The sequence below is a fragment of the Argentina silus genome, assembly GCF_951799395.1.
Source record: "Argentina silus genome assembly, chromosome: X".
Classification (NCBI taxonomy): domain Eukaryota; kingdom Metazoa; phylum Chordata; class Actinopteri; order Argentiniformes; family Argentinidae; genus Argentina; species Argentina silus.
In genome coordinates, this window is record NC_139653.1 from 2,287,776 (window position 1) to 2,315,394 (window position 27,619).

General features: G+C 40.2%; 1 protein-coding gene across 2 annotated transcripts; it reads left to right on the plus strand.

The window, feature by feature from the left end:
- The first annotated feature begins 180 nt into the window (after positions 1–180).
- shtn1 (shootin 1) lies at positions 181–27,597 on the plus strand. 2 transcript variants are annotated; one of them, XR_014554936.1, is made up of 17 exons: positions 181–253; positions 1,602–1,654; positions 2,552–2,612; positions 6,464–6,558; positions 10,157–10,334; positions 10,727–10,824; positions 10,970–11,051; positions 11,936–12,030; positions 12,815–12,961; positions 18,683–18,836; positions 19,151–19,268; positions 19,539–19,621; positions 20,861–20,967; positions 21,592–21,642; positions 21,872–21,992; positions 26,862–26,998; positions 27,394–27,597. XR_014554936.1 is itself a non-coding variant. In XM_083696117.1 (16 exons), coding segments are annotated over exons 1-16 (1,503 nt in total). In that variant the 5' UTR covers positions 181–195; the 3' UTR covers positions 26,864–27,376. The 2 variants fall into 2 exon arrangements, 1 of the variants encoding a protein (XP_083552243.1); XM_083696117.1 differs by lacking the exon at positions 27,394–27,597 and having other exon boundaries at positions 26,862–27,376.
- Positions 27,598–27,619: the final 22 nt, after the last annotated feature.

Sequence of the window (27,619 nt, forward strand, 5' to 3'; positions counted from 1 at the left end):
AAACGTTTCTGCCATCAAAAGCGGAAGTCCGTCGTGAGGCCTACGTTGTCTGAACTCGTGAGATTCACATTTATCACATCACCTACCTCAACAGAGCGATAGTACAGTAAGGACAGGTGGATATGCATTTTGGACAGGTGTGTCAAAACGTGTCATTTCCTGTTGCTCGCGGCGACTGTGGGCTATAGTCTATCAATGGCGGAACTAGAAGAACGAAAACAAATGGAGATTATTACAAACCTCTCCAATCAAGGTGAGTATACAGTTGCTAGGAATACGTTATTATGTTTTCTTAAAACAAAGTCAAGTGTTTTTTTTGTAATAACCTTTCATGTGTGTCCTTAAAATCTCTGGACTTTCATATGTGGCAATTATGCCCATAAGGCTGAAATTTCACTGAAAGGGCAAAGTGCAACATAAAAAGTTTAACATTTGGAGTACCCTAAGTAACAGGCCTCTCCTGTATTAGACATTATCTTTTGATCAATAACCATTAAGGTCATGTGTTATTCATTCTTACTTATTCACCAAAGAAAAATTTCAGAGTGGATATGCCCCTAAACTACCTTGAATGAAACTACACAGTGTATCCCTTTTTACAAACTAATCCTGCTTTTAACAGAGATTTGGAACTCACTTTCTTCCAAAAATGGTCAATTTACACTAGTAAATCCTTAGACTAAGCTCTGGGCTCTGCAAAGCACATGCACTTGTCCTGCTGGGGTCTCAAGTTATCTCTATAGTTGTAGTCTTGTGGGAGGCATGATTATACACTGAAGCAGACTGCAAGACCTGGATAACATTCCTAGGTCATATGACCTGACTTTATACCAAACCCAGATAAAACCCATGTTGATATAAAAGGAGTTTATGTCTGACTTATATCACAACCATGACCACCTCATACTCCCATTGTTACTTTGATTCAATGCAAGTGGACAGTAACAAGGGAGGACTTACAAATGCCACGAAATGTGAATGATGTCTTTATTTTTCAAATAGGCCTCTGACTCACTTTATATTTACTAGCTACTGTGGCACTGTATTGTAGACCAGCAGTGTTGAGTAAGCACATGTGACAGGGATGTTGTGCCCTGGATGAAATAGCACTTGGCCTGGTTTGCAGATTAAATATGACTGCAGTGACTCATGGTTGTAGAGCATCTGCTAAGCAACCAATGCTGAAACTACAGAGCTACTATCCCCAACTGTCCCGAGCTGTGAAGGTACATTAGTGAACTGTACCAGTGTTTATAGAAATGATGTGCAACCAATGATGGATCTCAGTACAAGCAGTATCACATATTTGTCCTACATTAATAATGTTATAGACTTTAATTGTATTTGTGTATTTGAGCTTTTGAAGGCTAACCATACTACTAGCTGTAGTATTCTCAGTGCTCTGAGACTATTTTCAAAATGAAGTGTGATTAATTGTCATGTCTCACTCAGGACATGAACGAGTCATTGGTTGGAATTAATCAGAAGCTGAAGGAATTTCCACATAGTTGTTCTCTATTTAGAAATAATAAGGGTTCCAAATCTCCTCTGAGAAGATAAAGAATTGAAGATGACTAACTGGCATCCTTTGGTCCCCACAGCTGTCCAGGAGTACGAGGGGCTTCAGAGCGAGCATGAGAGAGCCACAATGGAGGTCAGTGTTAGTTCAGTTTTATTTTCCTTGATGGAGGAGTGAAGGAGAGAAAGATATGAATGATTAAAGAAAACAAAGCTGAATTCACTTTGATCTGTGTGTGTGTGTGTGGTGTGTGTGTGTGTGTGTGTGTGTGTGTGTGTGTGTGTGTGTGTGTGTGTGTGTGTGTGTGTGTGTGTGTGTGTGTGTGTGTTAGGTATGAGTTTGATTAATCAATTAATCGAACAAGGTGGTCCAAATCATTTTTAAATTGTAGATCATCATTAATTGAAAAAGACCACTAGGGTTAGGGTTAGCTGTAGCAAACCACTAGTCTGTGAGATTGTGGACAAGATTGGACATAATTCTATCCAACAGTAGCAGACTCTGCTCTTTCATTCACCATTTCCTTACAATTCTCCAGACTGTGGTTCACTTAGCATGGCAAGAAAAAACGAACACATTTAAACCACACTGGACATATGATACTTCTCAGGACTCACTGAACGAATTAGATTTTTCAGTAGACTGTTCACCTCTCTACTACTTAGAATAAAAAGACAACATAAATGATACGTTTGCGTGTGATCAATCCTCAATCTCATACAGTAATTTGAATGCCAAATTAATGGTGATTTCACTATCATCATTTAACTGTAGGCTATATGATGGTGTATAGCACTTGTTTTTATTTAATCTTGGGGAAGACTTTCACAGAACCCATCAGCTTCAACAGCTGCCCTTCATGAACTCAGCTGTGTCTCATGAAAATCTGTTGGTTTCAGATTGAATTCAAGTAGAGAGTGATTTCTCATGCACTGGCTCAGTGAAGGTTGACTGCAAATTGAAGATATTATATAATTGTTATTATATATTGTTTATGTTTATGTTTCTGTCATTTTGTGCCAATCATACCAGTGCAAACGCATGCAGGAGGAGCGAGATGAAGCAGTCAATAAGCTTAAGGAGTTCCAGAGAGGTGAGTTATCCTTCTCTTTGTTTTTTTTTGTTTTTTTTTTACCCCAGTTTAAAGATAATATTGAAGCATGCTCAAACTGATCTCTTGTGACACATTTGAACTATGCACTATTAACATTTGACATATACCTTAGGTAAAAGACACATCCTTTAGGTAATAATACAACTTCCTTTTCTCTTCCTGACCCCTTGGTTAATGCACATTCCACTTGCCTTTTGTTGTGTCTAAAAAACATACACCAGTGCCATCAGGCCTCTTCTGTAAAGGGCAAACAGGCAAAAAGGGACCACCCAAAATCACAGCCTCTGCCACTTTTGGGTTTCCTTACACACCTAATGTACTTGACATATACAGTGCCTTTGGAAAGTATTCAGACCCCTTCACTTTTTCCACATTTGTGTTATAGGCTCAATTTAAAATGGATTAAATTAAAAGAATTTGCCATCAATCCACACACAATACCCCAGAATGACAAAGCGAAAACACGTTTTTAGAAATTTCTGTAAATTTATTAAAATTGAAATACAGAAATACCTCATGTACATAAGTATTCAGACCCTTTGCTATGACACTCTTAAAATTAGCTAAAATGCAAAAATGTCATCAACAAATCACTCAATAAGTTGAATTGAGTCCATCTTAATGCAAGGATAATAGTTAATGTAATTTTGGAATTAATATCTTTGTTTTTATAGGGTCTCTGATTTGCATAGGAATCAATTACACACTGTGTAGATTAGGATGTCACTACTAACTCAGCAAATTACATAGTTTTCTCTTGATCCTGACAAACTCCCCAGTCCCTGCCAATGACAAACATACCCATAACTTGATGCAGCTACCACTATTCTTCACATGAGAGATGGTGCAGAAACTGCATTGCATGTGCTGGACTTGCACCAAACTTAATGCTTTGTAGTAAAACCAAATAAACACATTTCCAGCCACTTTCTTTGCTGTATCACTTGAATTCAATGTTGCAAACACAATTATGGATATGGGATAGATTATTTTCCATCAAGGGATTCTTTTTGGCCACTTGGTTATAGACCAGTTTTGTCGAGTGACTGAGATGATGTTGTCCCATCGACTGTGCTTTTTCCTCTCCACAATTCAACTTTGTAGATTTTTGTAAGTCTCCCCAGGCCTCAGGGTCGCATTCCTGAGCAGTTTTGTTCCTCTCCATTTGCTCAGTTTGTAATGACAACCTGATCCACACAGTGTGTAATTGATTCCTATGCAAATTAGAGACCCTATAAAAACAAAGATATTAATTCCAAAATGACATGAACTATTATCCTTGCATTAAGATGGACTCAATTCAACTTATTGAGTGATTTGTTGATGACATTTTTGCTAATTTTAAGAGTGCCATAGCAAAGGGTCTGAATACTTATGTACATGAGGTATTTCTGTGTGTCAATTGTAATAAATGTACTGACATTTCTAAAAACCTGTTTTCACTTTGTCATTCTGGGGTATTGTGTGTGGATTGATGGCACATTCTTTTAATTTAATCCATTTTAAATTGAGTTTATAACACAACAAAATGTGGAAAAGGTGAAGGGGTCTGAATACTTTCCAAAGGCACTGTACCAAACCTCTGCTAATATTTCACATGGATAGATTTTCTTATTAACGGAAATGCATCACACAAGTTATTTGCAGCCAGAGATTGGATCCAAAATTGTATGAAAGTGTATACAAGCCATAGGTTGTTTCAAATAGTTGTTCATAGTAATCATGGCAGTTGTGGGGATTTATATATGAATAAATCTGGCCTTTTCTCATACATCCAGTGGTTCTCCTACAAAAAACACATATTGTGTTTGACTTTCACTTTAATAGAGACTGCCTTGCTATGCCAAGCAGCTGCTTATTAGGACCTATTACGTGATTTCATAGCTCTTAGAAAATTGCTTCTATTCACAATGGAACGGCGGGGTGGGGGGGAGAGAGGGAACGAGAAAAAAAGCCCCCAACACACAATCACCTCTTTTCAAATGGCGATGGCAAGGTTGATGACAACATGACCATTGTGTTATAATGATAACACCACAAAGGCATCTGCCCCCCTCATCAAGGGATTCAGCGCGGCTGCAGATACAATTTAATTCACTGCTCCGACGGAGGCGCTGATACCATTATGCGGCACGTCGGCACAGGGGTAATCACTGTCTTCCCTGAGAGGAGAGGAAAAAGAGGGGTGAGAAAAAACCCGACGGAGCGATGATGGGGAGGCCGAAACTTACAATTAAGACTGCCAATTCTGACTTGTCAGAACCCCTGTCGTGCTGCACTTGTACACTTTCCACTTCCAGCACTGTTTATTTACCATGCCTACCAGTAATTACAGTTAACGTGTCATTTAGTTCAAGGCGTCCTTTGCTGGTTTGAGTGTGGCTTGGGCATTATGGAGTTTGTGAAAGAGCGGATCGGGAGAAAGAGCGGGATGAAACTGGCAGCTAAGTGCTATTGAATGACTGACGTGGAGAGGGAGCTGAAGGAACTTTGATATCGCAGACACAGGCGTTCATCAAGTTTTAATGAGGTGTCATCAGGAAGGGAATGGCTAGCAGCAAAGGCATTAATTCCTGTTTTTCCCCTTCGACCACAATGTTTAATTAGTTAAGTGGCAGTAAGCCTGTTCTCCACCAACTGGGGTTTGTGATTACTACTACAAATGATGTCAACGTTTGGAGCATGAAGTGTCTCAGAATGTTATCTGATTTTATTTTTTTTAACCACCTTGAAACTGGCTGCAGTGAGATTTTATATCTCGCAGTTTTATGTATGGCTGATTTTTTTTCTGAATTTCTACCTGCAATTTCACACTAGTAACCACTTTGTGATATAATGTGATAATTTCTTAACCATACTAACCAACCTTATCTGACCATTACAGACATGACATTGATGGAATCAAAATAGATTTGTTAAAAATGTAATAAGAAAATAATAATCACAATAGCTCTGTTGTTCATCTGGGAGAGACCATCTTCTGGTCTCTTTATAGCATAGCAGTGTCAAGTTGTCTGATGTGTACGCCACAGGCACACTGAGGTTGCCGTTTTTCAAGGAATGAAAACGGACTAAATAAGACTCCATTTGAATTGCTAACAACGTTAGTTCACTAGCTTTAGAATTCAAGAGAGAAAATACTTGTCTGGCAGGAAGGCTAGGTGGAAGAGTGAGACAAAAGTGAGCACAAACATAGTGTCAAGTGTTATGGGGTTTTATCCACGTCAGAGTTTCTTGGTGGTTCCATGATCAGGTTGAACGCTAAATATGAGAAGATCTTGTGTTTGACATGAATAGTTATTCACTTGCATCTAGCATCTCAACAGTGACTGATTGCACAGTAAATGTCAACAAAAACTGTCGATTTTTACGCTTCTTTTGTAAAGAGAACATACATTCACAATGCCACATAACAATATAGAGTCCACTCATTCTTTCTCCAACAATACATTGAAGCTTGGAATGCAAGACTATTTTGTACAGTGTCTCTGAACATTTTTAAGCTGAAGACATGTCAAAAATGCTGTGTAACATTCAAGGTTGAAAGACACCATTTGCTCTTCACAAGAGCTTTTTATTAGGCCATCATTTCATTGTTAACTTGTAAAGTACCCTATTACTCCCCCCCCCCCTCATTGTTGAGGCACTACTTTGGGTTTCTTGTATAGAAATGTTTGGAAAATCTCACCTTATCGGTAGATTAATCAACATATTTAGTTTTATCAGCTGACAGCCCTAGTTTGCTATTGTTTGTATTCCTGTGTAGTCAGTTATACACTGTATGTATGTGTATGTATATCAGTGAATGATGTTCTTTGTCTCTCCTACAGTGTCCCACATGGTCATTGAAGAGGTCAACACCATTCAAGAGGACCTGGAAATTGAGAGGACATGCAGACAGAGTGTTGAAGCCCTGGCCACCAAGGTGTGTCTGCTAGATTAAAAAGTACCCCTCTTGTGTTCTTCTAATTATTTCCCTTAAACAAAACACTTAATCATCACAATCACACAATTTGTGTATTTCTGTTGAAATTGCGATTCAGTGCACTTTTTGGAGGACAGCTTTTATGCCAGATTCCTAGTTTTGATTCAGGGTGGGTAGGCTGGAGCAGAATGATTTCTCAGTCCACTGAAGCTGGACTCATCATTGTAATCATTACCCTAAATTTTTTTGGCCCTATCTACACCTGGCAGTATTGGCTTGGTGTGACCCCCCCTCCTCTCTCTGAACAGTCTTCCACATGGCAATCCCTAGCACAGCTGTGCTTCTGTAACAGGGCTCAAGCCTCGTACACACAGATTGCGGCATGCGGTTGCACTCCAGCGGAAGTCCCATTGCTTTTCAATTGGGATCTGTGCGAACGATGCAACACGGCATCTGCGTTGCGTGCCATACACGTTCAATTTTTCCAACTTGTGCGTTGAAATGCTGTGCAGCGCTCCGGCAAAGGTCGGTTTGAAAGTTACTTTGTGATACTCTACGCTAACTTCTAACATCACAACAACACTCGTTAGCCTCTCAACAATGTTAGCTTCTATTCAAACCCTGTTTTAGATGAAGCCAAACAATTGTTTGAATGACGAAGTGCAAACCACCCAGCTAGAACTATGCATCACCATATCGTGCGAGCAGGGGTAAAACAATAGAGCGTGTCTGCAGTCTGTGTGTTTGAGGTGTTACGGTGTTGCAAACAGCTTTGCTTCCTCGCACTCCAAGCTTCTCAAGTCTCGAACCTGCACCACCACCAGTGTAACAAGACTCACACTGCTGATCAGGGTCACTGCAAATAGTCCTCACTCCCAGTTGCTCAGACATGTCTGGAACCTGCGTCCTCTGTATTGGCAACACACGTGACCGACACTTCATTGGTTTGAATTTAGCAACATTTCGGTGACTAGACCTACTGTTAAGCATTAAATTCGCCTAAGGCTCGTTATTTGTCTTCAGAATCTGGTTGTGCCTTATCCTCAACATCCCCCCTGGTTACAAACTTAGTTGCCAACTTCTAGAGGCTTGCGAATGTTGGCTGTCTGCACTAGCTATAGAGATTTATTTAGATATGTAAAGAGTGCAATTTCACCGTTCATTCTGAGCCGCCTGATCTGTTGGTAGAGGTGTCTGTCTGTAGAAGGCCCTCCCCAGAAGATTTTTTCCTCTCTTCTCGAAGTTCTCAAAAGATGGAACCATTATTTCCAGACGTACCGCATAAGCGGTCCTCACTTACCCTGATGTGTTAACCCAAGTACTATTGAAATCAATTGATATCAATTTCAAGCACTTGTTCCTGTGGTTATCATCACAACCAGTGTAGTGGTTCCTTCTGCGAACAAAGGTGTGTGAGTGATCGTCATTGTAGAACTGTGCCTGTGATGAATGAATCAGCTTTCTGTTTGAGTCAGACGATTGTAGTCTGCTGCCTCTGGGGACCTCAAGGCTTCAGTTCCTCTTATGACTTAGATTCAGTATCTGCCTCTACATCCCCTCTCCTCAGCTCCCTCCCTGCTGTGACTATGGGATATGTGTCACACAGGAGGCTGGTGGAGGCAGAAATTGCAGGACGAGCTCATTGTAATGCATGGAATGGAATTATATGTGTTTGATACCATTATTTATTCCATTTCATGCTTTGCAATGTACCCACCCTTCGATTTCTATCTCAACCAGTCGTACGTCATACATTCAATCTCATTTACTGCAATATCCTGTTTATCATATCAAGAGAGTCAGTGAGTTTGTAGCCTACAGCAGTGGGAGGTGTGAACAACACAACCAGACATTTGCTAAATAGACCAGAATATTAGACCTCGGAATAGAATATGAGTTTGAATTATTAAATCCCCCCCCCAAAGAGTCTAATTGTGAAAAATGACAGCTTCGGGATATACCTCATTTACATTTGATTCAGCCACAAAGTAGTTTTGTATTAGTAAAAAATTTACGTCTGTGTCTCATTTGTTTAATTTGTTTGTGCCCCAATTGCTTGTAATTTTCCTTGCTAACCGCCTTGCTAAGGCCAGTATGAGAAAAGTTCAATCCGGTTCCTACAAACTCTCCAACATATTGAATTAAAAATCAATAGGAGACGCCATCTGCAACCAGTCAAATCAGAGAGCAATCTGAATGCATGACATTTTTGTGTTGATGTTTGATCAAAGAAGATGAGGGGGCCTTTGTGAGGCGTGAATTTTAGTCATGACCTCTGGAGCGCCTGTGGATGCTTGCCTGAGAGCCGGCCCTGATTTCTTGGAGTATGTAATTTCATACATTCACTCTCATCAATAGCGGTTTATCATCAAAGAGTGTGGTTCTGTGTTATGTATTGTTGATTGCATTTCTAAAAGATGCACTCTGAAGGGCATCATCAGAAAATGGAATTGCTGCAATCTGCTCCGACTGGGATGTCATTAATAAATGCCTTTTATGGCTTGGATTTTTTTCTTTCTTTCTTGACATATTTCTCGCCTAAAATGACATCAAGAAATATGCATAATTTGCATGCATCTTCTTTCCATGGGCTTAATTTGCCTTTACTTAGTAGTGATATATCTTAATTGACACAAGTGGCTATCTTGATAATAGAACTTTGGAAATGGAATGTTTCATAGTGGCAGTTACAGTAGATATGGATGGCTTAAGGCCAAACTGATCAAATTGCAATTTGAAAATTTGAAAAAAATAATGTACAGGGATATATTGCATACAAGTACAAAGTGCTACAGGAGTGAAGCAAATAGAGGTGTCTCATAAAGTACTGTGATTATGCCTAAAAGCAGAGATATGCTGGGTCTCTTCCCTCTACCTCAGCTCTAATGAGATGTCTGTTATTGCACAACTGATTGCTTTAGCATCTTTTCCACTCCTGATGCTACTTCCATGTACAGTGTTTGATTGAGGGTATGAGGAATGAAGAGATCAGATAAACTGACATCTTGCTCCACATTGCTTATTATCTTTGCTTTTTTTCCATCAGCTTCCTTCAAAATATCTTCCAGATGCTATCTGAATGAAAAGAATAACTAGCCGCATGTGTGTCATACATTTTTATGTTTCTTGCCTTATGTTTAGGGTATTGCATCTGAATTAATTACGGTGTATACCATAACCTGCTAGGACAAACACCATTCCTATCACAGCACTATGTAGACCTTGAGTCAAACTACTTCAACTAAAGTTCGCAACACAATAAAATACCAAGCTGTAACAAGTGGATTCCTGCTATGGTCTTGTTGTCGTTCAAGTATGGTTGTGTCTGTGTTCTAATGTATCTCAAAAGAATGATTTTAACTCCATTGAACAGGATCAATCCAGTGTTTAACCACAATAGCACAAATGCCATTGAGTTACCAATGTGTCTGAAGCACTGCTGTAGCTCTGCTCTGTGTGTGAGAGAGAGAGGGCTCTGAGATTTCAGTCAATATCTCATAATGTCAATACCATATCCTTCACTTTCTGTCTCTCCCTCATTCTCACTCTTTATTTCTCTTTCTCTCACTCCTCCTTGCATCCATCATTCCCTACCCAGTTGAACCTCCAGAACCGCTCTCTGAAGAGGAAGAGTATGCTGTTGCTCTCCCACCTGGGACCAGAGACCATCACTGAGATTAACCTGGAGGATGAAGAGGAGGAGGAAGAAGAGGAGCCGGACACCCAGACAGGGAGCAAGGGCTGCTCCTCAACCCCATGTCAGGCCACCATCACAGGTATCCTACTGGGTGTTACGCTGCCACTTCCAACCCTGCTATCCACACTCAACACAGCACCTCCACTCTAAGAATATCCACACTCAACACAGCACCTCCACTCTAAGAATATCCAAAACTCATAAACACTAAGAATACCCAGAGTGGTTTTCCTGACTAGGGAAAAACTGGACACTAAATGAGTCCATGTCCAATACACTGATCACTGATTCTACAGATCCAATATGAGTCTGATGTGAATGAGAGAGTCCAGGCTTAGAGAGGTCTTTTGTTGCCACCAGTTTGATTAACAGTCTCAATAGCCAATAGCAACTGAGGATACAGCATAGACCATCACATGGCACTTGTATATTGCAACTAACACTCGTTTCCTGTTTGTTTACATGTGCAAGAGCTGCGGAATAAATTAGAATTGACACTGGAGGAAAAAAGTCAAGTCACCAATGATCTTGAAGCAACAAGAGAGCAAGTAAGGGTCCTCAGAGAAGAAGTAAGTCAATATTGATTTATAGGGGTTGAACCTGTCTATTTGTCACAAATTTGTTTTCAAATCTAGATTGGCTGATTCTGTCTCATACAATCCAATTAACTCTCTCTCCTGTTCTTACATTTTCTCTGTCTCTCCTCTACTGTAGTTGCTGAAAGAAAAGCACGATAACATTTTTTTGATTGGCGAGACGGTGCAACAAAAGAAGCTCTTGTCGAAATACAATAGAGGTCAGAAGAGGTTCTTCGCTTGAGTACAGTATTTTCACATTCAGCACCGCCTCTTGTCCCAGAGGACAAGTGTGAGATCCTTGTGCACCTTTCCCGCAAAGCAATTAAGACACCCCATTCTCTGTCAATTTGTGTGCAGTGCAACCTTGAGTGGTGTGATATTTTACAGTAAGAAGAGTCAAGTGAAGTCTGAACCCCCTCACTGTGCACCGAGTTCAAGTTAATGACTGGAGACATATTTCTTTAAGATATTGCCTTAACGGCAAAATTACCATTTATTTCGGTGTCTTTGCTGGCTTGCTTTTCAGAAAATACATTTGTTGTGAACATTTTATTATTTTTCTCATAGCTTAATGAATCGATCAGACCTTGCTTTATGCCACAGCCAGACAATTCCAACATTTCTTAAGGTAACGTGCGGATAGATTTGAAAAGTATACTTCTAAGTGGACAATCAGGCTGATTTCTCATTTGAGAAAACTTCTCAGAGTGCAGTCATAACTTTGTCCCATATTTTTCTAGAACTAGAAAGTTGGAGTACGATGTATATTATTTTTCATTCAATTCAGTGTCACACAATTTCAATTACACATTTCTGAAATGTGATTTCCATACCTCACATACTGTACATTCAACATTTCCATTTTGGGACACGTTTCCTGTTTTCACCTGTCTTTTAGTTTGTCAACTAGGTTTACCATAAGAGTTAAGGTTAGGGTTAGGGTCAAGGTTCAGGTTAGGGTTAAGGGCCAGGTTAAGGTCAAGGTTGGCACTTACCTAATCCCTGCCTACAAGAATAAGAATAAAGCAAACATGGAGAAAATGTGAAATGATGTCAAAAGGTTTTGAAAAATTGCGAAAATTAGATATAATACTCTGTCCAGTGTCCCTGTTTGCTGTGGAGGAGTACGAGGCCTTGCAGGAGAACTTGGACCTGGAGCGGGACCTGAGGGCAGAGGCAGAGAACTTTGCACGAGAAGTGAGCTCTCTCTAGGCACCCATAATAGACTTAGGAACTTTGGACAGGTATTTCTGTCAACATGTCTCGTCAATTGTGATTAATATGGTGCTTCCCCAATCCCATTTCACCAGCACCTGATCATGACCATGTTTTCCTTAGACACTAATATGATAGGCTGATGCTACGTCCCAATCAAGTAAACAATTGAATCATGCCAACAACCTCACTATCTGTTTAATAATTAACTAATGTTGAATTTTAGAGGTAACACTGGAGACTGGGGACTACAGTTGTTTGGTTTTGTATTTGATTTTTTCGTGAGTTTTGTGACTGTATGTTTATGATATGGATTAACAATCTGAGAAGTGCCACAAACATGATCGTATGACATTGTTTGATTAGATTCGATACGGTGCCCAGATTAGTCCCTTTGTTCCCTCCAATAAAATCAGCATTAAGGAACACTCTATTCATTATGTTTTCACTAGAGATCTTTTTTTCCCTATATTTACCTTGGCAAATGACCATCCTCTGTACATTGCATAATAAGGGACCTTTCAGTGCTTTGCCTCTTAATCATACATTTTGAATAGCTTCACTTATTTCTATCAGTCTACATTGAGAGGTGCATCAGTCAGAATTGAAGGATTACTTACTATAGGTATAGTTGATAACCTGATAAATACAATATTAACTTTATGAAAGATTTTCAAGTTTCACATGTACATTTGGATGACTATGTACAATAGAGGTGTTGCTAGTTTGTGTCTCTCTCTTGCTAGTTTGTGTCTCTCTCTTGTAGATGATAGTTGAGCAGAAGAAGCTGAACAGACAGAGTCAGATCTTGTTGCAGAGCGCATCACCCAGTGAGGTCCTACAGTCAGCCCTCAGTGAGGTCACCAGGCTCACCCAGGTCCTGGAGACTCAGAGGCTGGAGCACCAACAACAGGTCAGACACCAACAACAGAGCCAACATTGTCTATGCTGTACACAGGAGACAGATGCCAACACTCTGATCTTGGAATTCTGTTAAACTCTCGACAGAAATGGTTATTGTTTTTGTTTAATACTGCCTACTACTCAACCCTGCCCCTATTTCCTGCTACCCAAATAAAAATCAAGTCAAATCTAATTTTATTTGTCACGTACATCGCATGCCCGCCGTAACTGACAGTGAAATGCATTGGAATCTTGCTCCTCACTCAACAACTATCAACAAGTCAACTATAAAAAATTAAAAAAGTGACAATAGAAGAAAAGTGACAATAGCACTAGTGCAAATAATTTGCAATAATGTCAGGTGTGCAATAATAATGTGCAATAATGTAAGATGTCAAGGGGAGAGGTGGGCGTAGTATAGAGCTTGAGTCTCAGAGTAGAGGTCCTGAATAGCTTGCGGCCTGTGATGTACTAGGCCGTTTTCACCAGCCTCTGAATAGCCTTACGATCGAGGGTGATGCAGCTGTAGTTTGTAAGGATCTGGGTGTCCATACCAAATTTCCTTAGCCGCCTGAAGAAAAACAGGCGCTGGCATGCTGTCTTGATCACAGCGTGGGAGTGAAATCCTCGGTGATGTGGACACCAAGGAACTCGATGCTGCTGACTCTCCACTGCAGCCCTGCCCAAGTGGATGGGGGCGTGGTCCCCCCCCCTTCTTCCTCCTGAAGTCCACTATCAGCTCCTTAGTTTTGCTGATGTTCAGGGAGAGGTTGTTGTCCTGGCACCAGTCCGCCAGGACTCTTATCTCATCCCTGTAGGCTGACTCGTCGTTTTTGGTGATCAAGCCAACCACAGTGGTGTCATCAGCAAACGTTATGATGGAGTTGGAGCTGTGTGTGGCCATGCAGTTGTGGGTGAACAAGGAGTAAAGTAGGGAGCTGAGCACACAGTCCTGGTGGGCCCCTGTGTTGAGAGTCAGAGTGGATGAGGTGATGCTGCCTACCCTCACCACCTGTTGTCTACCCGTCAGGAAGTCCAGGATCCAATTGCACAGGGAGGTGTTGAGACCCAGGTCCCTGAGCTTAGTGATGAGTTTGGAGGGGACAATGGTGTTGAATACTGAGCTGTAGTCAATGAACAGCATTCTCACGTAGGTGTCCCTCTTGTCCAGGTGGGATAGGGCGGTGTGCATGTGTGGGCGTAGATGATGGCGTCGTCAGTGGATCTATTGGGCCGATATGCAAACTGAAGAGGGTCCAGAGTGGCAGGTAATGATGAGTTGATGTGAGACATATTCAAGATTCAAGATGGTTTTATTGTCATATGCACAACAATTACAGAGCAATCGCTGGCAATGAAATTCTTAAGTCTTGGGCTCCTCCAACCATAACCAGCTTCTCTGAGTTAAGACAGGGCGGTAGTCGTTGAGGCAGGTTACCTTGTTCTTCTTGGGGACGGGGATGATAGTGGTCGCTTTGAAACAGGTGGGTATTACAGACTGGGACAGCGACAGATAGAACGTGTCCGTGAAGACAGCTGACAGCTGGTTGGCGCATACTCTGAGGACACGGCCAGGGATGCTGTCTGGTCCGCCAGCTTTGCGGTTGTTGACACGCTTAAAAGCCTTCCTCACGTCGGCCGTGTTGATTGCTAGTATGTTGTCCTCACGAGCAGCTAGAGCCTTGGTGGTGGGTTCAGTGTTGTTGCCGTCGAACCGAGCATTGAAGTTATTGAGCTTGTCAGGTAGTGCAGCATCAATACCCAAGCTGTCAGCTTTCTGTTTGTAGTCTGTAATCGTCTGTAGTCCACGTCACATACCTCTAATATCAGTGCCCTGGTATAGTGTTTTCGCCCACTCACAAAGTGCCCTCCTACAGCACGTCCCTGCCACTGCCTGTGGACACACACACACACACACACATACACACACACACACACACACACACACACACACACACACACACACACACACACATGTATTTGAATATTGGATGCATCTATTTGTGAGGAGAGTCTAGTAGTAGTGGTAGTAGCAGTAGCAGTAGCACTAGTATTAGTAGTAGTAGCAGTAGGTTTTTACCAGTACCCAAAACTGTGGTATTATTTGACCATAAGAAGAGGACTGCATGAACACACCCATGTGGATTATATTGAATTGAGCCCTGAGATGTGTAGACACAAAACATGTTTAAAGTGGGATTTCTTTGTGAAAAACCCATTAAACCCATTAACAATAATAAAATAGCCGTGGACACTAGATGAAGATAGCTGTAGTCTCCAGGTCGGAACAGTTGTTAGATAAATTCAAATGGTGCTGTCAGTCCCAGGATATACACTGAGCACTTTATTAGGAACACTATACTAATACTGGGTAGGGACTCCTTGTGCTCTCAAACAGCCTCAATTCCATTGATTCTACAAGATGTTGGAAACATTCCTTTGAGATTCTGGTCCATGATGACATGATTGCAGCATGCAATTCCTGCCGATTTTTCAGGTTCACTTTCAAGCTGTGAATGTCCCGTTCTACCACATCCCATAGGTGTTCTATTGGATTCAGATCCGGTGACTGGGAAGGCCCTGAAGAACACTGAACTTTGTCATGTTCATGAAACCAGTTTGAGATGACTTTTGCTTTGTGACATGGTGCCTTATCATGCTGGAAGTAGCCATTAGAAGATGGGTAAATTGTGGCCATGAAGGGATGCACATGGTCAGCAACAACACTAAAATAGGCTGTGGCATTTAAGCGATGATTGATTGGTATTAACGGGCACAAAGTGTGCCAAGAAATAATTCCCCACACCATTACACCACCTCCACCATGAGAAGGTGTACAGGTGTTCCTAATAAAGTGTTCGGTGAGTGTATAATCTTCCTCATACTCAAAAGTTGCACTTTCTGTAGGTCGTTGAATATCTCACAGCCTAATCTGAAAATATTGAATATGTCATTACCTGTTACATTTACTTTTGTACCAAGGACCATGTAGCCATGTGAAATGTGAAAAGGAGTGAAGGTTAAATAGCCAGTCAATGAAGCTGTGAGATGGCCTTTACAATCATAATAGCCGTGGGGAGCACTCTGGGCAGCGACTTGCTGAATCCATAATGAAAAGGAGCAGGCTGTACCCTACCAAGAAATTGCTTGGTTGAGTCGAAATCACCAGTTGAAACCCATAGTCGACTAATCATCACAAAGTTATGATGGGGTATTAATCATTTAAACATACTTTTTGGCCATCAGAAAATGCACTGGTTTGACTTTAAGCGTGGATCTACTATACTACAGCGGAATTACACAAAATGATGAGCATATAAAATATCAATTTATTCTAAAGAGGATATTTGAACTTGGCCCGCTTTATTGGCATAAAGCATTGCAGTTCACCTTTTTTTGGATCGTCCTTTTCCTTTTGTTTGAAAGACTGGGTTAATTGGACGTGGGCTATGGCCACAATGTATTCGTGCTTTATTAAATAAATTAATTCGAGAAGCCTTTTACATTTACGTTCTTGGGTATTGTTTTTTATGTTATGCGTGGAGTTTGCTAGCTAGCTAGCTAGCAGCTACCCTAGTCTGAAAACGTAGTGTATATGAATGTCGCAAATTATCTGCGGATAGCCTGAGGCTGCTACCCTCAGTTTGTACAGAAAAATGATCCTCAAGCTTGCAGTTAACTGGCTGAACCTAGATACATCACCGGCATTGGCGGATGTATTATGCCATCATTATTTACACTACAGTCATCAAAGTTTGGAGCCCATAACCAACACCACATCTCCTGACTGTCCAGGACGCCGGCCGATACGGCAAATCGTCAGTTACACACTCGCATGAATAGCAAGCTACATTTCTGATTTATCTAGCATAAATTAACGTTAGGGCATATATCGTTATCCCTGTAAAGGCACCCCTTTCAGCAATGTCATTATGGCGATCTGCATAGTTTTCACATACATACATAGTCTAAAGTCTCTAAAGCCAAAGTTAAGCTGTGATGATGTAGCCCATGGACTGTACGATGATAACTGTGTGATGGTGTTATCTTAGCTATCGGTAAAACGAAACCAAATTCATGGTCAAATGGCTGAGAAATTAGCGAAGGCGATTGGGCATTTTCAATGGTGGGCATAACCAAGCCATAACTAACACCGATCGCTCAATACTATGCTGCCATACTACAAAGCCTGAATGCGAGAGCAACACGCAAAGGGTAGATGGGAGGACTGATACGGATTTCGGGCATGTACAGTAGGTGTCTTTTGATAAGGAAGCGCAGGTGGACAGGACACCGCTGTTGGTTTGTGTAGACAGCCTTGCTCACCCTGTAGCCTAGTGATGAAGCACTTAAGGTCTACATGCTGACAAATAGGCTATTTTCATTAATGATGTCTTAGTGAAACGGGGAGGCAGCCCTCTAGATGGATTTGGTGACGCAAGCCATGTGATTTAAATGTATTTAAATGTTGCTGATACAAAGACAGTGATCATCTGATCTTCCATTGTGAATGGATCAATGCCCCCTCTCTCAGCCCAGGCACACCTATTTACAGTTAAATGAGCATACCTGGTGGACGAGGATATCACACCTGTTGTCAATTCCTTTGCTATTGTAATTTATATAGTATAGGCCTCTCCCATAATTGTCTCTGATGTCCTATCGTTGGGAGACAACAAGGAGAATGTGTTGTTGCACTTTAAGAAATCAGACAATTTAGCAACGCATCAGGCCTCAAAATGTAGTTTTACGGCAAACTTAAGCATTAACTTAACATTATAGGGAAATAATACGGCTACCTGTGTTGTGGGCATCGTTCCCTCTGTTCAGATCAGTTCAAGAGGAGAGGTGGACAAGTGCACAGACTTCACCAGGTCAATCTGCGCTGGGCGGCAGAGAAGCTGTGAAATACGCTTAAGAGGAGGAATCTGAGTGTGCGTGCGCAGGAAAATACACGGATACGCGACTGCGTTATTGGGGGCAATATTCGGTTATCATAAAGAGTTTGTTGCTTAGTCATCTTTTAAAAATATGTATTAAACTTTTTCATGACAAATATTCCTGTGATTAAAAATACATTGGAAAATGTATTTTTTCTTTTGCACGAGGACATTTTTTCCCGCCCTACGATGATTCGACCAAACACAATTTAGCAGACTAGTCGGCTATTCGGGGCAGCCCTACAGGCACCATACACTCGCACCAGCTTTTCTTTGATGAACAATTATGCAAGAGTGGGATTACTGATCTCTCCCGGTCTAGGGGGGGAGGTGAGCAATACCCTCCATTTAAAGAACAATTAACACATTATTTGAGAAGCCCCCTACCAAAAAACGTGACTGGCAGCAGCCCAATGCTACTTATCACCAATTATCACCACAGGGGCTGTTTATGGTGCTTTCACTGAGCAGCTTGCATCCTGCTTTATTGGGGGTGTTGTTTTTGCCAGTAACACTCATCATTGTAACTTGTCTCAAAATGTTTCTGGTAGTGCTGAATAAGGACAAAGAAGGTGGCTCTCCCTGTAGATCCACCAGAACATATCACTCCTATGTAGCCTCACTCATTCACATGTCATTTAGTAGGAAAGACCCAGGTTAAAAAAGAATGGGAGATGATGCTCTCTGTCCACACTTTAAAAACTGCATACAGCATATGTATCTATCTAATGCTCTCTTTGATTGGTCCTCATGTTCTGTGCAAGTGAAAGTTTCCTGTTTGACTGCTACAGATGAAGTTGATTGAGGATCAGCTGAGAGGCTCTGTCCTGCAGAAAGAGATGGTGACATTGCAGCGTAAACTAGAGCTGCTGGAGGATGAGAAACAGGACCATGAAGACAGGTGTTCCAAGGCAGAGGTAGAGGCCAAAGACCTCAGGTTTATGGGTAAGTACACAGGCAAGTCGTGGACAACACAGACAAGACTTACTATACAGCTTTGTACAGCTTTTGGACCAATGGACCCCATAGAAAATAATTTAGGCTGAAGAAGTCCTTCAAGAGTTTAATCATGAGTGAGCAAGATGTTCAATAGAAGCTCACCTTGGGTCAATCACAAGTGAATATTCTTGTCAACATTTCCTGATATGAGAGATCCATTCTATTAATTCCATTTGCCCAAATTTGGATGTATTCTGTATTACCCTGTAGCTTTCGTGAATTGATGCAGATGTTACTTTTCCATGTGTTTGATTGGCCAGTCGAGGAACTTCAGAAGAGGCTCCAAGTGGCATCTAACCCTCCTCCTGCTCCAGCCCATCTACCTCCACCCCCTCCTCCACCACCTCCACCTCCAGCACCCCTCTCCAACCCTCTCAGGTCAGATCATAGCAAACTAGAGCTATTTCCATACCTCTGTCTTCATAAAGTATTCCTAACACATCCATAAGCATGGTAATAGAACATCTACATAAAATGCTATGAAAGCTCTATATGCAATCTGTAACTTTGTTAGGCAACCCACTGTGCCCACCCAAAATTCAACAGATTTCTAAGACCCACAAAACGGATCCCTAAACTCTAACAACTAACCATATTTAAACTCCATAGGTTTCTCTGTTTACAATGTGCTTTACTGTTTTCTTAAAGCTCGCTACTGTCGATGATCCGCAAAAAACGAGACATCAATCATGGTATTCCACTAGTGGTTCAAAACTCAGTCAAGGAACCAGGTACAGTAAATTGATCAAATCTTCTAAATCAATCATTTGCACGTGCCTATGAGAGCTTTCACAAATGTTTCTGTTATCTTTCTTTGCTTGTAGCTCTCAACCACAGGCACTGGCATTTATGGGGGACTATTCAAATCAAGTGTAGCTTATTATGGGTTTTAGTAATCCTCTGGTTAGACTATCGGAATTGATAAGCATTTCTGTGCTGGCTATGGTACAGTATTGCACCTACACATCCCCAGTTTAAATTATGCTTCTCCAATTCAGGACACTCAGTCATCCCATCCACAATACGTTTCCCTAGTAGTCCAACAATACGTTTCCCTAGTAGTCCAGCCTGATGGCTTCTCTGTCTGCTCTCTTCACTCGTTTTTGACTCACTCATCTTTTTTTGTGATTGCACCATGTGCTGTGACCTTGGCTTTCTTTCTCCAATGTCCACACATATTGGTACTTTTATTTTATTATTTCACATATGCCAGTTTTTTGTTCTGTAAAAATTGCACCTGAAATGTTGGGTTAATTTTTTCTCTGTCAATGCAATTCATTTGTTTGAATACCAATGATTGGCAGTCAAAATTAAATTACAATCTTTATTAAACCTACAATTTTGGTTGAACCTAATAACTAATTTTCTCTAGAATCACATTAGGTCAGTGGGGGCCTTATTATGAAGAAAATAACTCATATTGAGTGGGCTAGTTGAAGGACATCACCGTTGAGAATTGTCAGGTGGTTTAGGCCATGTCAGTTAAAGTTACCTCCATGTACATTAACATGGGTAACAAAAAACAGACTTTGAATAGTATTGAATTAGGATTTCTGATTTTTTGTTGGACACTTTTAGTTGGATACTTAGATGTACGAGGGGTCGAACTGAATAGTCACTAGTGGACTTTTACACCAACATCTGAAACTTAGAAACTTAATTTCTTAGAATTATTTTGTGGAAATGATTGTACCTTCAAGTAAAAGCTTTTTGTAAAACAGATTGAGGTATGTGCTTGCTAACCATTCATTGTATCATCTCGCCAATCATTTTGGTAACTGCATAACTTACTGCTGAACTTGCCTTAATATCTGCTAAATTAAATTGAATTGTTTTTACATTTTGTAGAGAGAGCTTAAAACCTATAACCTCCACTGCATATATATGTGTATATATGTATATATATATATATATATATGGTATTTGCACTTTTGCATCAATATCAATGGGGGGGGTGTCTTCTCTCTCAGAGACGGACATCAGGCAGCAGGCGGTGGATGAGATGATGCAGAGAATCAAGAAGGGGGTCCACCTCCGACCCGTAAGCCAGTCGGCCAACAGGACCAAACACCTCCAGGTACATACTGGACCTCACCTCATCAAGGGCCAGCTAAAAAAAAGGCTTCAGAGTTGCAATTGAAATGCTCTATCCTACTGTATATTTATATAAAACCACCTGTGCTTTCACATTCCTGTGTCCATATTATAGGGGTAATATATAATAACAATATAATAATATATGCCATTTAGCTGATGCTTTTATCCAAAGAGACTTACATTGCAGTGAGTGCATACATTTCAGTATATATGGTCCCAGTGGGAATCAAATCCACAACCTAAGCGTTGTTAGCGCCATGCTCTACCAACTGAGCCACAGAGGACCACTATAATGTTTTTATTCAAGTTCTAAGATGTCTAAGATATCTTCAATGGCTCTCAGTCGGCAGTCTACCCACATTATTATATCTAATGTGAAAATTGGAAAATGTCAGATAATTCAAATGATTATATTTGGAGACATATTTTCTTGTTTTGAATCCATAAAACCATGCTGAAATAGTGTTTACCTTGGTGTTATGATTTGTGTTTTAGCTTTATATAAAGCTACATAAAGGCCATAAAGGCTGAATCAGTGAAAATATGGATAATGTGTGTGTTTATTTACCAAACCCATCTTTCTATCTCTTCTTATTTTCATCAGCGAGAAAGGATGCCCTCTAATTCTGCCATTCAGGAACTTAAAGGAATTTTGGTAATGGAACTTTTGATGATACCGATAGATCTTTTGATTGAAGTAAATATACAGAGAACTTTCCTCAGCCAAACTTCTGTTTTATGTTTGATGAAGGAGCATTTATTCTGTGTAAGCTCTGAACAAAGGACATGTATTTTGGTGCATTTATTACCAAAGCAACATATTAGTCCTATGTTAATTTCTTTACAAATAGAACCATGTCTCCCTTTTTGTTGAAACTGTACAGGACAGTTTCCAGAGGCCCTCCCCCCAACTCAATGCAGGAACCCTGTCAACAAACACGGAGTCTGAGCTGGAGAGAGTTCTACTGAGACGGCGGGGTGCATTCCAGACCCCACAGGACAGTTGTGAGTTTTGTCTCCTTTGAATTATATTAACTTAAGAGAGAGAAGCCTTTAATTAGTGGTATTCTGAAAGAGGATTTTTCAGTAGTCGTAAAGATTATGACAGACGTAGTGTTACAGTACTTGTCGTTAATCCAGACTGGGTTTTGTTTCCTGATAATTATTTCAATAAGAACAGATAATAGAAGTTCTTGTATAAGGAGGAATAGCTGTCATTGTTCAGGTGTCAGGACAGGAAGTGTCACTATCTGTTTTTTATTGTTATATTTAGATTTGGGAATCTATGCCAATCATACAATGTTATCACTGTATGTAGCATTTAAATTAACACAATTGAATATATTTCACTTATGCAAAAATAGCAACAAGGCCATAATTCCTTTCACTATAATAATATTTGTATCAACTTCCCAGCAACGTTTTTTGAAATTCCATTTCTCTTTCGCACTTTTGAACATTTATTGAGACAGATGGAATAAGAGAGGGAGACGGACAATGAGGCATCACACCACAGAATAGTTGGAGATGAGGTTGGAAGGAATAACACGTGCTTGTAGGGGGTCGTGTCATAACCACTACACCACAACACAGCTATTTAAAAACACTCAACACTTGGTCTAATTATTGAAATAGAACATTACCTACCTCAAAATATATTTTGACTCGAAATTATTGATATATAGCTATTGATTCTTGAAGAATGTAACTTATAAATGCCTCATGAGCTTATTCAACTGTCTTATCCGATCAGAGCTCAAAATATAAACTTGTTTTAGTGATTATGGCTCCCATATTGTTTCAGGTTGTTTAGATTTAGTTTAGTTTAGTTTAGTAATAAGGGGCCAAATCCTAACTTGACATATATGTATATTCATGTGATTCAAAAATAATGTCTAAGTATATTTCTTATCAGTCCCATTTTTTTTTTTTTTTAAATGAATGATATATAGCTATTGATTCTTGAAGAATATAACTTATAAATGCCTCATGAGCTTATTCAACTGTCTTACCCTATCAGCACCCCAAATATAAGCTTATAAGTCCTTGCATCCATAGCTCTGCCTATGAATTTGAGAGTGGTTCAATTTCTTCAGCCCCATCCCTCAGCTGTTTACCAAAAAAGTGGCGGGAAAACTGCTTTCTTGTTGTGTGAATCCCAGATTGCCCCTTTTAAAGACTCATAATCCTAATGACAATCTTATATTTACCACCTGGAAAAGTGAGATTATGATACATTTTGACACAGGTGGTTAACATAAGATTGTCATTACAATATCTATAAGGCTTGTATAAATATTTTGGGACCATATGGACTGATGAGAAATCTACTTGATACTTATTTTTGTGTTAAGTTATGTTCCTTTAACTCAAACTTTCATACACATTTTTGCATGGTCATATTATGTTGGTCAGTCATCCATGTCTCCATTAAAATCCGTTCACCTGTCAAACAGAAAAAAGTTTGTTGCTGGACACTGCTCTCTCCCACTCCTGCGCCTAAACATCCCTCTCGAGAGATCATAGAACATTTCTACCAGGATGTAATTATGTACTGTAGCTGCCTAATTGGTCTAAAAGGTAAATCCATTTATTTATTGAGGATAAAGCTGCATTTACAATTAAAACCAGTCTGGCTAGAATTGTTTCTGTAGATAAAAACAGGGACATTTAGAAGGGGAGCCCCAGTGAGACTTCATGTTGTATTAAGCTGTGATTTCATCAAGCCTGCTTTGGGAGTGCACTACAGGATGAACAATTACTGGGGGCATTTAATTTAGGTGAAATGAAATACTTTGTTCCCACAACCTAGGGCTTTGTTAAACTTTTTTAATAGTGAAGGTGAAGCCCAAATTACTAACATTGGCCTTTGTTTGGATGGGTGAGGATCCGTTGTCTGGCTTTTGTAGCCTTGAACATTTGCCAAAGCAAGTATGTCTTTAAATTGGTCTGTCTAGACCAGCATCAACCTTGTAGCCGCCCAGTGAGCAATTTTAGGGCTATGTGGCATATTGTGTTTCCACTATTCCCCCATCAGTCCCCTGTCTCTTGGAGACCAAGATTTGGTCAATGTCTATCTCTGTTATATTTGAATGGTAAGGCATTAAAAATGGCGAGATATTGTGAAGATTTTATTTTACAGCAGAATCAATTGATGGTGGCCGATGTGTTGAAGGGTAAAGGACTTGAAGCGTGTGTAAGTGTACAATGTTGGGCTTAGCTGGCAGCGCTAGAGCTTTAAGAGTTGACTAAAATGCTTGCGATGTCACCTAGAGGTTAAGCTGTTTTGCTAGGTATTTCTTACAGAGGAATTGGATGAGGATCAACCGACGCCCTCAGAAAACCACAATGACCATCACGCTTAATTGACCTTTAGGGTAGTGGCTTTTTGTTTCGTTTTTGTTTTCATTCACCAGGACAAATTTCTCTGGACTATTTTTGAAGAGATGGAGGAAACATGAGAACTAGAAACAGGAGCGACGTCCATTTGCCATTGTGTGTGGTACTAATTGAGGCTTTGGGCCTGGTTTGGCACTAAGGCGCAATTTCCACCTCTTTCCACAAATCCCACTAGATTGCAGGGTAAATTAGATGTGGGTGACTCTCTGGTTTCATGTTTAACTATACAGTATAATACTTCAAGCCTTTATTGGGCTAAAGTTTCCTATATCAGATGTATGTTTGAGGGACCTCAAGGGGTTGCCTTCAGGCTTCATCTAAGACCAATGCCCAATGGCTTTGCACATTCATTCATCATCTGACTGCCCCAAAATACAGACAAGGCTAGGGCATTGTTGGAGGAGGAAGTCACTTTCTAATTTTATTTTACAGCAGACTTACGCTCCACAATGGCCTAGTAGACAGAGGGAGTGATGGACAGGGGGGACTCTGCATGGCCCAAGAACTCGGAAATTACTAATTGTGCCGACTTACATGTTTTCTTTTGGCCCCCCATTTTCTCATGGTGAAGGAAGATGAGGTTAAAACAGAATTAACTATGATAACACCCAAAGGGATCAAGTGTCATTGAGCAGAAGACCTTGCTTGAGTAAGCTGGGGACAGGGAGAGAGTGAGAAAGAGCGTGGAAGAGAGAGAGAGAAAGAAAGAGGTTTTTGTGTTGGATGTTAATGAAAAATATGGTTCTTCAGTCTCCCTTCACCTTTTTAAAACCATCAGACTTGAAAACTATTTAAATGTTCAGGGTTACAGTCTGAGCCCTATTCTATACTTTATGTGACATTATCCACCATGGCTGTTGAGCTGTTGTTTTATCCCATAGACAGCTCAAAGATTCTGATTTAAAACCGAGAATATTCTGGTACTCCCACATACTGGTGCAACAATCTGCTATCTAACATTGATTGACAGGCGGTAAACATTCTGCCGATCACGGCGACCATGTAATTACCCCTGAAGCCATGCTATGTCCCTTTTTCGGTATGACCCATCTTTCCTGCTCTCCTTTTCTCTTGCCATCAGCCAATACGATGGTACATGTTGTCGTTTCTGTTGTTGTTTTTATTCCCTCTCGAGGGGCTGGTATTAGGGAACCCCTTTTTAATGTGCCTGGGAAACACTTAGTTTAGCCTGTTTTGTGTAATTTTATTTCTTTTCCAAACACAGTAATTGGCTGCTTGTGGCCAATGCAGTGGGCTGCTGCCTATTTGCCCTATGTGTCTCTCAACATTCATTGATTAGAGGATGTCTGTAGCTCCTGTTCTCTCTCTCTCTCTCTCTCTCTCTCTCTCTCTCTATCTCTATCTATCTATCTATCTATCTATCTATCTATCTATCTATCTCTTCCTCTCTCTCTATCTTTGGTTGGTTTGTATGTTCTGAAGATGGATATATGAATTAACACGTCATTAATACATGTTCATCAACTATTTCTATTTCATTGATTGGTGGGGTGAGTTGCCACTATGCAATTTAAAGCGATTTGAGAATTGGTGAAATGTACCGTATTATATAATGCAGTCTATCATAAGGCTAGCATTGAATCAGAAAAGCTATCACTTTTAAAAGTGACATTTTACTTAAATTGACATTGTGGGTGCCAAGTAAAGCCAGCAGAGATTACTCAAATTGAATCAATTGAATAGATCTGGTATAAGGACCTGCCAAGTTGATTGATTAATAGATTTTTTTACAATGAAAAATACACATGCATTGAAGTTTGGATATTGCGTCTTTGAGAAATACAAAATTACAGTCCATTGATTGATTCAATTATGAATCCAGTGGATGATCACACTGCTAAATTTCAACATTGTCCATTAAACTGAAAAGGCCTGAATGAGGGTGAACTCATTTGACAGACCCATTGATGCAGCCTGTAAGTGCCCTAGCACAGCTGTGTGGCTATGCTTGCATTCTCTCTGTGTAGGCGTGCAAACCCTCCGCTTCTGAACCCTCTGCTTCCCACTGTAACAACATGCCTCTCTGTTGCACTGACACAACAGATGCTGCGTCTGCTTGGGCCGGCGGTTTTGTCTTTACAGTGTGACACAATCGTTTCCTCTATGTGGGTTTGACCAGTTCTGAAGGGGTCCTTCCTTGCACAATGAGCTAGCTTTATTTGATGGCCAAAATTGAGAACGTTCTCTGTGTGTGCTTTGGCATTCCTTTGCTACGGCTCTTCAGGTCCTACCCTCGTCATCCTAATTTAAAAATAGAGGCTTTGCTTGACAATAACGCTTAAATTATTATTAATGTTTGTTATAGAAAGTATTAGAGCAGTAATGTGTAGCAGCAACATCATATACGTTGCCAATATCAAACTATTCTAGTACTCTTGTAGAGACCTTGAATCAATGTTGAAACACCTGCTCATCACCACTTATTTATGTGCCTTCTCATTTATCTCTCTTTAGAGGAGGGCACCTGTCAATGTTGCAGTCAGCTCTCTGGAGAAGAAAAGATGTCAATACAAGGCGTTGGTGTGGTCACCAGTGTTGGACATGTATAGCTGATCCAAGTCAACGATAATAAGAACACACAGAAACAATGGGTATTATGAACAGTTTATTCAATATATTAGTAACTATAATGTTTTAATATAAGATTTAAAAAAAATATTATATATATATATATATATATATATACATTTACTTACTCTACTTTAGTTTATTCGAGAGCTAAATTATTGTCATTTTTGTGATTGCTATGTGTGAATTTGAAAAATCTATACCAAGGCTGCCAAAATCTATTTGTATAAAGTGATGACTGATAAATTCATCTTTATATGGAAAAAATCTAATGGTGTATAATTTAAATAGATAGATTGTTAGAGCTATCCATTTGAAGTCTTGTAATTACATTGCATTGATGAAACATAAAAAGAAAATGACGTTCAGAATACAAACATTAAAGTATTTGTTTAATCCTTGTCCCCAAAACTCCCAGATGACTGCTCTGCCGATTCTCTGACAAATAGTGAGGATATGTGTTTCCGTGTCCCTGCAGTAGGAGGAAAAAGTGAAATAAGTTGAATGGACAACAAAGGTTTTTAAAAGAGGCTGAAGACAAAATAACCCATGACAGTCTATTGAAACAATTCTGTAGGAATTGAGCTCTCCAGTCCCCCCCCCCCCCCCATCCTAGTCCTGTGATGTTCTCTATTGCTGTGAAA